Source organism: Galeopterus variegatus, unplaced genomic scaffold (assembly GCF_000696425.1).
Source record: "Galeopterus variegatus unplaced genomic scaffold, G_variegatus-3.0.2 Scaffold1808, whole genome shotgun sequence".
NCBI classification, from domain to species: Eukaryota; Metazoa; Chordata; class Mammalia; order Dermoptera; family Cynocephalidae; genus Galeopterus; species Galeopterus variegatus.
The window spans coordinates 218,647-230,352 of NW_007727919.1; the positions used below are offsets into that span (position 1 = coordinate 218,647).

The window sequence follows — 11,706 nt, forward strand, 5'->3', positions numbered from 1 at the left end:
AGATAATTATGCTCTCCTCTGTCTTCTTTTCTCTGCCCTACTCTATGTTCCTTGTGCCTAAATCTTAGACCTACCAAGCTATGAAACTTTCTCAGCTCCACTGGCTAAAACCTCACAATAAAAGAGAATGACAATCCCTACTAATCTAAAGCATTATTTTAATGACAGTAATTCCAGAATCCTGGAACAAAACAAGACTGAAGTTCAGAACAGGTTACGTTAACAAGTACAAAACTTAACATAATATACATGTACACAATGAGCTTACCACTGACATTAACCAACGAGAGAATATTATCCTTGTGATCAAGGAGGCGCTTAACTTCAAGAATATCCCATTTTGGTGATCCATCTGTGGGTGCTACCAATTTGAAAATTACTAAACGAAAAAAGATATAATTTTATTAAAGTGCTCAAGGAAATAAAACACTATTTCTGCTCAAAAAGCATTTCATTACATGAAAAATACCTACCATATTGAAAAAAACCCATCTGAAAAACAGCCTTATTCATACTACTTTAAAATGTTTCTTTGAAATCCTAGAGAATTTGAAATGATCTAGTAAAGCCCCAAGTGAGTTTTTAGAACTCTCTTCCTTTATTGACTCTTCCAAACCCACTACCAAACCCTAAAGCCCCCATTCTCTCTAGGGTTTCAATGCACGTACGGCTATCCCACCTCACTTCCTCCCTAGCCAGTGACTGGCCCATATTCCTGAATCATCTAGACCAACAGCTTTCTCCACACATGTTCCCAGGCCAGAAAGCACTGCTAAAAAATAAGCTACTACTGTATGCCTAACTTCAACTCGGTGAAGACTTCAACAGTTGCTTTTCTTTTTTTTTTTTAAACTTTTTTTTATATGTAGGAATATATGATCAAATTATAAATTCTATGAGAATATGCCTTATAATTTTTGTAGGCCATACAATGCTTTTGTTGACTATAGATGTTCAATGTGTTGATTAACTCATTATCTGACTTTAACAAATACAGTTTTTTTGAAACTAGTATAAATCCAAACTGTAATAAATACAGAAAACCCAAAATCAAATCAACTGAAGTAATTTTATCCACAAACACTTACTAAACATCTACTATGTTCTAGGAACTCTAGATGCCAAATGTGAATAAGGCCCAGTCACTGCCCTGAAATGCTTTGTTTAGAATGGAAGTGAGATTTATAAATGGGCTTACCATCAATGTATTAAGTGTTATAAGCCACTGGACCAAGTGCTGTGGATGCTCAAAGATAACTAACATCTAAGAACTGAGAGGGTCTCATAAATCATGTCCTTTCCAAATGGTGGTAATTACTAAAATGTCTCTTCTTTCTCACATTTCTCTCTGGAAAACAGGTCACACCTTGTTTCTTTCTGTATCTGTGATATTTTACCAACTGACAAATCTCTAGCAAGGTTATTTAATCCTGACAGCCACTCACATTCAAACTGTGGCTGTCAAAAGAAGAGGGTTTTCAGTCAATACAAAAGAGAACTCTTTCTGATACCTTTCAAAGTTGTATGAAAATTCTATGTCAGTTGAAATACTACTAAATGATCTTGAGACTGGGATTTCTGAATAACAAGCAATCTATTGTTTAATCAAACTCACAGGGATCATAACCTGAAATACTGGCAAGAAAAAGAAACCTGACCTAATACCTTGAAAATGTCTTAGTCTCCATGTTACTTCAACAATCCCAGGAGGCCAAGACTGGGGCAGGTATATAAAAAACTAATTAGTCTTGCCGGCATGTGTATATAAGTCTAATTCAAAATTTAAAAAAGAAAAAAAATCATACTCACTAAGTTCTTTGCCAACTGCTGCTACAACACAGTTCTTAGGTATTTCAACCAAAGTGCTGATCCCTTCAAAAACATAAAACAAAGTTCAAATTATTTTTTTCATGGATTACATCAAAAACAAAAACATTCTCAGTTTTACATCAGTCATTTCCCATAAAAGGGGGTGGTAACAATAAAGCACATATAATTTGCTGCATACACACTCCCTTGCTCACTTACACACAGAAAAGGATTTTGTGAAGAGTAGGTTTCTGAGAACTCAGGAACACATTACTGATTTTTTAAGGGTAGGATATGTTCTTCAAACATTTTTACTATTGTGGCAAAGTGGTATATTCGGCCATTCAAACTTATTTAACAGAGGTCCCTTAAGATAAGCATCATTACCCATTTACTAGATGCCTAGCTCAAATGATTGTAAAATTGGGTTTTCTTCATGGTACACTTAAGAAGTCTCAGCAGGCTCCCTAGGACTAAGGGAGCTAGCCAACAGTCAACAGCTAAGAAAGTAGCCTTCAATTCAAATGGCATGTTTATGACCAATTAATACCTTTATAAAATTCTTTATATTATTGAAATAATCAGATTCAACACTGTACCACATTTCACTTATTTATTTAAATATAAAATTCTGAATATCTTTTCATAGCTGATTTATGAAATGATTTGAAGGTAACCACAACTTCTGTAAGATATATTACAATTATTACTTCTGTCGGCAAGAATTAAAGTGTTGATATATTAGAACCTCCAGATGTGTTGGCAAAAAATCTATTGATGAAAGTTAATTTTTCCATTATGACATATATGTAATTTATAATACACATGCAAATTTAGAAAATATGTACTCATTTGCTTATTCTTCCCACTCATCAAATGACTAGCACTGTTATGATCTGAAGAGTATTTCCAACCAAAATTTTTTCTCCACACAGGCTTGTTTTAACAGCATGTTTTGTATTTTTCTATGTACAAGGAGCAGGAGGTGGTGTTGCAGGAGGAGAGAGAGGGAGTAGTGGTACAACAGAAGGAGGTGGAGGATATGGGGATGGGTGGCAAGAGGACCACTCTAAACAAAGAAAGCAGTTTGTGAAAAAATGTTCATCAAATTACTCGTGTAGTGAAAATATTGGAAACCCAACAATCCAGAAGTGGTAATTTAATACTCAGAATCACAAAACATATACTGAAAAGAGCATGGATGTCCTGTCTTCCAGTCCAGTGCTTTCCATTGGATGATATTGACCAAGATTATCTTTTTTTATTTCCAAATAGAGAATAACTGCTGTGAAAATATTGGAAACCCAACAATCCAGAAGTGGTAATTTAATACTCAGAATCACAAAACACATACTGAAAAGAGCATGGATGTCCTGTCTTCCAGTCCAGTGCTTTCCATTGGATAATATTGACCAAGATTATCTTTTTTTATTTCCAAATAGAGAATAACTGCCCCTAAAAGCCCCACCAACACATTAATCAAGCAGGGCTTTTAAAGGCCATCATGAGATAAGGGTCTAATAGCACTGCTGGCACCCAGCATCCTGTAACTTGGAAAACCCAAATCACAAAAAGCTCACTAGTGGTAACTTGTGGCCTTTTCAAGCTTTCCAATAGATTCCCTCAAAGTCTTCAGTTATCTCTTGAGATACTAATAAACAAACAGGGCAATATTGTGATTATTTAATGTGTAGTACTCAAAGATAACATGCAAAAGAAAAGAAGACTGCAATAATACGTGGTTCTTTCCATTAACATATAAAACATTCTTTTTAGCCTGATTTCAATATTTCACAATATAACTACTAATAATTTACAATAAAATTCATAAATAACCACAGGCTAGCAAAAGAAATAGAGAAGAAAATGAACATGTAAATAAAGAGATATAACTCATGATAGTAAACAAAGAAATACACTTTAGATTCAAACAAGATTATCAGTAACCACATGTTTACAAAGAGGTTAAACTGTAAATGTATGGGTTTAGTCTTCTTAAGACATCTCATTATTTTTCTGATATTTTATAATACCTATGTGGAGATAAGCTACCTCCAATTATGAACTGTAAATTCAACTCACAGGGTTCCTGCTATCTTTAAAACATCAACATTATGCACAACGGTACTCTTTTTAGGATGTCCTTAGGCTCATTTGCTTACTCTGAGAAGCAAAAGTAGTTAATAGTGTATTATACGACTTCAAGGTTATTATCATTTAACTGTACTCATTTATATTTAAATATCTTTACTCTAAAAATATTTAATTTTATTTTTTTAAGATCCTTGATATCAATAAAAGTCAAAACCGTTTTTTTTCAGTTATATAATTGAAGTGTATGTTGACAGAATTCTGAGGAAATAGAACTTTGTTAGTGAGCTTGCACGTGTATGAACTTTTTAGTTATAACCAACTGCAAAAAGAGGTCATCCTTAGGAATCTATTCAAAGTCCAGTGACACTACAAAAAGAGAAAAATGCTACAGTAAAGTCATAAGGGTCTGCATTGGTGTCCTTGTCAAACTCAGTTTAGGAACATGGCCCAAGAGCACACATGAAAAGGTCTTTCTTGACCACTTCTGAGAAATTCTGTTAGAAGGGAAAGGGAAGTCAAAAGGAGAGGGGTCTTCTATCAATTCAGGATGGAAATATATTTTACACAGCCCTTGATCTGAATTGAAGAAATATGGCTACATATCTTCAGAACTACAAAGAAAAATCCCCCATATTGACTTCTGTATTCATGGAAGGTCTCTTTGAAGATTCACTGTGTCTCTTACAGTGTGTCAATTGTGGTTCACAATTACCTTATTTGTTTTTTTACCTGTATCAGAAAGGTGACTAGTCTTACACAGGAGATCTAATTTTCGGTTCCACACACAAAGGTCATTCCCACCAGAAAGCCAAACATCTAGTCTCTGAAGAACAATTAGACACTGCAAAATTGATATGAAATGTGTATCAGTTTAGAAACTCAAGCATTCAGAGTTCGGTGTTTTTAAAATACATCCACAAGTTCTTTGAAACCCTTCAACACATGGAGATTATTTCTCCTTCCTTTGAATATAGTTTCAACTAAGTGACTAGCTTCTAATGAATAGAATGTGGCAGAAGGGATGGTGCATGACTTACAAGACTAAGTCATAAAAGACACTGTGGCTTCCTCCTTGTTCTCTCTTGGGTCACTTGCTCCTCAGGATGACAACCAACCAGCACTAACTTACCAAGCATGTGAGCCCTTAGGAAGTGGATCCTCCACCCCCAGGGAAGCCTTCAGATGACAGCAAACTCATGAAGACCCTTGGCCAGCACCACCCAGCTAAGGTGCTCTCTATCCCTGACCACAAACACTGAGAGATAACAAACAGCTATTGTTTAAAACCACTAAGTTTTGAGAAAATCTGTTACTCAATAACAGATAACTAATAACACAATGCTTAAAATAAGCTCTTTTTAAAAATAAAGCTAAAAATATGACTTTAGTTTTTATGTGTCTTAAATTATTATCTCCTATTCTTTTCAATAAATCTTTATGTTTGGTAGACTCAGTAAAGTGAGTGTTTCAAGGATTCTGGAAGTCTTTATCCTTAATTTGAAAATAAAGTCTACTCCTTTAACAGTATTCTCTTCACCCACTCTGAGTGAGAACAAGGGCAAGAGAAGAATAAAAAAGAAAAGGAAGAGGTCTTGGTAGTCTTGTCTAGGCTAAGGGTGGGGTTGCTTTTCAAACTGATGGAATAAAGAGTTGAAAATAATCAATATGGTTTAGATTTCAAGAGGTCCCATCCTGTCTCTCTAAATTTTTAACATAAGTACTTCATTCCTTTTTATTGCCAAGTAATATTTCATTGTATGGATATACCACATTCGTCTACCCATTTACCAGCTGGTAGACATTTAGGTTGTTTCCTTTTTTTGGCTATTATGAATAATGCTGCAGTGAATATTCATGCACACATTTTTGTCTAAACATATATTTTCATTTCTCTTGAGAATACACCTAGGATTGCTACATCAAATGATAATTCTGTGTTTAACATTTTGATGAGTTGACAAACTGTTTTCCAAGATGGCTATACCATTTTACAATCCCACCAGCAAAATATGAAGGTTAAAATTTCCCCACACCCATATCAACACTTTTTATTGTCTGTCTTTTAGATATTAGCCATTCTAGTATGTATGAAATAGTATCTCATTGTGGTTTTGACTTGTATTTCTCTAATGACAAATGATGTTGAGTTTCTTTTTATGCACTTTTTGGCCATTTCTATATCTTTTTTGGAGATATTTCTTTCAAAATCCTTTGTCTATTTTTAAATGGGTTGTCTTCTTTTTATTGTTAAGAGTTCTTTTTATATTCTAGATAAAAATCCATTTTCAGATATGTAATTTACAAATATTTTCTCCTATTCTGTTATCTTTTCACTTTATTAATGACGTCCCTTGAAACAAAAAAAACCTTCATTTTGATGAGGCCCAATTTAGTTTTTTCATTTGTTGCTATGCTTTTGGTGTCATATCTAAGATACCTAAGCCAAGGTCAAGAAAGATTTATTCCTGTATTTCTTCTAAGAGTTTTATAGGTTTAGCTCTCACATTTGGATCTTTGACACATTTTGAGTTAATTTTTGGATAGGATGTGAGGTAAGGATTCAATTTCACTATTTTGTATGTGGATATCCAGTTGACTCAGTACTATTTTTTGAAGAGACTATTCTTTCTCCCAAAGAAGGCTCTTAGCACTCCTGTTGAAAATCTCTTGGCCATACATGAGGGTACTTTAAAAAGTTCATGGAAAAATAGAATTGGAAGATAATACAAATGCTTCCGTGAACTTTTTGAATACCCCTCATATGGATAGCTTTATTTCTGGACTTCCAATTCTGCTCCATTAATCTGCATGTCTGTCATTATGCCAGTAACACACTGTCTTGATTACTGTAGCTTTGTAGTAAGTTTTGAAATTGAGGAATGTGTCTTGTAACTTTGTTCTTCCTTTTCAAGATTGTTTTGGCTATTCTGGGTCCCTTGCACTTCTATATGAATTTTAGGATCAGTTTGTCAATTTGGGGGGAAAAAAAGCCAGCTGTAATTTTGATAGGTTGAATTCAAAAGGTAGATCAATCTGGGCAGTGTTGCATTCTTAACAATATTAAATCTGATCCATGAACATAGGATGTCTTTCCATTTATTTAGATCTTCTTTAATTTGTTTCAACAATGCTTATAGTTTTTGGTGTAGAAGACTTATACTTCTGTAAATTTACTTCTACGTATTTTATTCTTTCAGATGCTACTGTAAATGGAATTGTTTTTGTAATTTCATTTTTAGAATATTCATTGCTAGTATACAGAAATGCAATTGATCTTTGTGTATTGCTATTATATACTGAAACGTTACCCTAATAGTTTTGTTGCAGATTTGGGACTTTCTATATACAAGATGGTGTTACTATAAATAGAGATAGTTTTATTTCTTCCTTTCCAACACGAATTTGTTTATTTCTTTTTTATTGCCTAATTTCCCTGGCTAGAACTGCCAGTACAAGGCTGAACAGACATGCTGAGAGCACACATTTTTATCTTATTCCTGACATAGGGGTGAAGTATTCAGTTAGTCTTTAACCATTAATATGATGTTAGCTGTGGGGGTTTCATAGATGGCCTTTATAAGGATGAGTAAATTCTCATCTGTTCCTAGTTTGTTGTATATTTTTTATCACAAGAGAGTGTTGGAGTTTGTCGAATGCTTTTTCTACATCTATTGAGATAATTGTGTGGTTTTTGTCCTTTATTCTTATTACGGTTTATTTCATTGATTGATTTTCCAGATGTTAAACTAAGCTCAAGTTACTGGGATAAATCTCATCTGGTCATGGTCTATAATCCTTTCTACATGTTGCTGGATTTGGTTTGCTAATTTTGTTGAGAATAATATATTGCTTTTGTTACTGAACATCTTACCACTAGCATTTTCCAAACTCTTTTTATATTTTTCTGAAATACCATTTTTAGTATATAGTCTACTATAATTTAACTTTTTCTATAAGACATTTAGGATAATTCCAATCACATATTTAAAAATATATTTGTAGTATATATTTCTGTTCATAAATCTCTGCCCAAGTTTCTGATTATTTCCTTTAAAGAGCTTTCTAAAAGCAAAATCACTGGGTCAATGCATATAATCATTTTTTAAGATTCATTCATAATGCGAAACTGCCTTTCAGGAAGAGCATTATCAATTTATACTCTCAATAAGCAATAAAAATGACAATTTCACTATCTTCTTGCTAACACCAACCCTTATAAAAAAAACTTTACTAGTTCAAAAAATAATAATAGTATTCCTTATATTAGGGATCTGAATTTCTTTGACAAATTATCTATTTAAGACCAACTGAACCACTGAATTAAAGTGAGCACAATGCTATTTTTAACAATTTTTTATGTGAAACACAATCGTAGAAGAAATTTAAAAAATTATTCAGCTGATTAACATTACAGTAAAATCTCTTTAAAAAGCACCTAAAGTGAGCACAATGCTATTTTTAACAATTTTTTATGTGAAACACAATCGTAGAAGAAATTAAAAAAATTATTCAGCTGATTAACATTACAGTAAAATCTCTTTAAAAAGCACCTTCACCATACTGGAATAAGAGACTTTTTTCTTGACCAGTTTCTACAACCAGTTCATGGAACAGTGCACCAAAGGAATTGCCCCCAAATACACTAAAGTTTTTCTCCGCTGTTCCTTCAATTCATGTATTTTCATCTGAAACCTAACAATTTTAGTCAGTTTTTCAGATGGCAAGAATATTTTTAAAGGAATGTAAAGGGGCATCTTTTAAGATCACATAAAGAACAGAGATTTTGATCAAGTCAATACTTTAATGACTTCTTCAAAAAAAAGAGCCTGCATTAGATACAAGCATATAGCACATTTTACATGTTCTTTCCCAGAAACTTTACTAAACTTACATTTAGAACAGCATAGTGCCATAAGATAGCTACCAGAGATGCTGTCTTTTAGGAAAAAAATGAACTACTCTTACTATTGGCACACAGCAATTTTTTTTTTTTTTAATTAAAGAAAAAAAGTGTTGGGCCGGCCCGGTGGCGCACTCAGTAGAGTGCAGCGCTTGAGAGTGCAGTGGCGCTCCCGCCGAGGGTTCAGATCCCATATAGAGACCAGTCCGCTCACTGGTTGAGCGCGGTGCGGGTGCGACACCAAGGGTTGCGATCCCGTTACCGGTCACGAAAAAAAAGATAAAAAGAAAAAAAAAAAAAAGAAAAATAGTGTTAATTCCAATAGGGAAATCAGTTATCTTTAAAGCAAATGAGGAAACATCTCATTTTACCAGTATCTTTTCCCAAATGTGCTGACAATATTTAAAAAAAAAAGCAGTACTTTCTCAGAATATTTATGGTAATTTCTTCTGTAGGAATCACAAGTAACCAAGTCTTATCCATGTTTGTTTCTCTGAAATGTAGCAGAGTTCCTGTCATATATTAAGCCCCAATTAATATTTGTTTGCAAAATGAATGTACCTAATAGTAGCATCTGATTAGCCAATATATTTTTAGTTTTAGAACTAAGTAATTGATATGTCTTGTCTTTATGACCTTAGAGAAGGCAGAGATTGAGGGACAAATAACTCCAAATTTTCAGTTCAAAATATAAAGAAAAGAGAATAGCTACCGTTATGGTTATTCTGCAAGTGATATCTATTCCGAGAATGACCAACTAAAAACATACAAAAGAGAATAGCTACCGTTATGGTTATTCTGCAAGTGATATCTATTCCGAGAATGACCAACAAAAAAAAAATTGGGGACTTTTTCCTCATCTTGCTACTAGGATTAGCCTCTGCTCTAATTTCAAATTCAATTATTCTAGCACCTAATACAAGGGTACTTCAAAAAGTACCCTCAAAAATATATGCATATATTCCCAAAGATCTAATCTTAGAAGAATCAAGTGACTGTGATCTAACTCATTAAAGTATTTTTCGTGAGACAAAACCAGATTACCATAAAAACTCATATTTTGCTTATGATTTTACCTTTACAGTAGACTGGAAGCATGATACTCTCCGAACTTGTCTGCCAGTATCACTATCCCATACCTAAATTTATGTTAGGAAATAATTTCTAGACAGAATTTTAAAACCTTAATTATGAGATAACTTTTCTAATTAATTGAACCACCAATGTTACACACTTAGTTAGAAAATCTTTAAATAAAACATAAAATATTTAGTCTTTACACGACCACAAAAATTAATTCATATAGTGAGTCATCAAGTTAGCAGAGCAGGCTTATGATCTCAAATAAGTTTGAGGTAAATTTTACTAAAAAGCTATTTGAAAATGCCAGCAGAATGAGTGATCTTAAGTACTGAATCTTTACAGGCATTAAATACTGCAACTGTTTAAAAGTTTATTCTCCAGAATAGTCTACCATAATTTAATAAACATGAAGTATCTGTACTAAAAACTATCACATCCATTAATTAATTTTTACTGAAAGAGCCTTGCAACGTGCATGGCATGACTTACTACTGTCATCCTTATTTAAAGATGATTCTAATGGTGTATTACTATTACCTGTTATATGTATTTAAAACAATTAGAGGGCATTTCATAAAATGTCCAAGGTTAGCATGACTTAAGGAGTATAATGATTTTCAAACTTTTTACACCATTTCCTATGGTAACAAATATACTTTATATCATGTCTGAAAACAAATTTACATACATATATATAATACATATGAATATGTGTATATTAAAATCAAAACTAATTTAACAAACTTGTTAACCTTATCATGTCCAAAGCCTTTTTATTTTTTATTATATTCTATTTCATTTTTTAAATGTAGGTAGATTGTTATGAGAATTATATTACATATCTATTAAACAAATTGCTAGCATATAAAAAGTGCTCACAGTAATTAGACAATATTTTCTGGCCTTAAATTTACCACAATTCTAGTATTATCTCACACAGCCTTTTCACCTGTTTCACTATTTAAAAGCTGAATGTTTAATATTCAGTAACTTGAGCTCCTAAATCTATCACTTGACAAAAACAAAAAAAAAATCTACCCTGGGCCGGCCCGGTGGCGCACTGGATAGTGCGCCGCTTGGGAAGCGCGGCGGTGCTCCCGCCTGAGGGTTCGGATCCCACATGCAGACCGGTTCCCGCTCGCTGGCTGAGCGAGGCGCGGGAGCAGCGCCGAGGCTTGCAGTCCCGTTGCAGGTCCCCGGTCCGGTGCGGGGGCGACACTGAGGGTTGCAATCCATTGCCAGACACGGAAAAAAGACAAAAGACAAAAAAAAAAAAAAAATCTACCTTCAGCATTTAATTAAGGAAGTTAGTTAACAGTATAGGTCCAACCAGAGTAAATTTAGAATTCATCTGGGCAAAAGGAACTGCCAACTTAAGCAGCCTGGAATTTTTTTTAATAAGAAAAGCCATTCAGCAAAGGAAATGACTCTATACTATCATTTACAGGTAAAATTTATACTACTACTGTCCCAGCTGCTAACCTCTGTACTGTAATAGTAATTTTAGTAATTGCCTCAAAATATTATTATAGTGTCTTAGGAATAAAGAAAAAATATTTAAATTCTATTTTTGCAGAGAATATATTCATACTGAAAAGGAAAAAAACAAAAGAACTTTATTCCATAAAATATTTGCCTCAATGGAGCAGTAGTAATAAAGCCACTCTGACCTAAATATCTGAGTGAATTTTATGCCTTTGTTTATGTTGTACTATAATCACACATAAAAATATATATAAGTAGTTTATCCCTACTTAAATTTTTTCTTAAATTTTTTCACATATTGGCAATCTGTCTAGAAACCACTTCAGCTGATGAAC

The 11,706-nt window shown here is 33.4% G+C and overlaps 1 protein-coding gene across 2 annotated transcripts in view; it reads right to left on the reverse strand.

Annotated features, from left to right (window-relative positions):
• Positions 1–11,706, reverse strand: part of WDR41 (WD repeat domain 41) — a 46,627-nt gene that overhangs the window by 14,416 nt on the left and 20,505 nt on the right. For both annotated transcript variants that reach the window (XM_008579100.1, XM_008579101.1), the window contains exons 5-8: positions 9,880–9,942; positions 4,633–4,744; positions 1,810–1,872; positions 269–379 (exon numbers count right to left, since the gene is read on the reverse strand). In XM_008579100.1, coding sequence (XP_008577322.1) covers positions 269–379; positions 1,810–1,872; positions 4,633–4,744; positions 9,880–9,942 — 349 coding nt within the window. The remainder of the gene's footprint in view (positions 1–268; positions 380–1,809; positions 1,873–4,632; positions 4,745–9,879; positions 9,943–11,706) is intronic.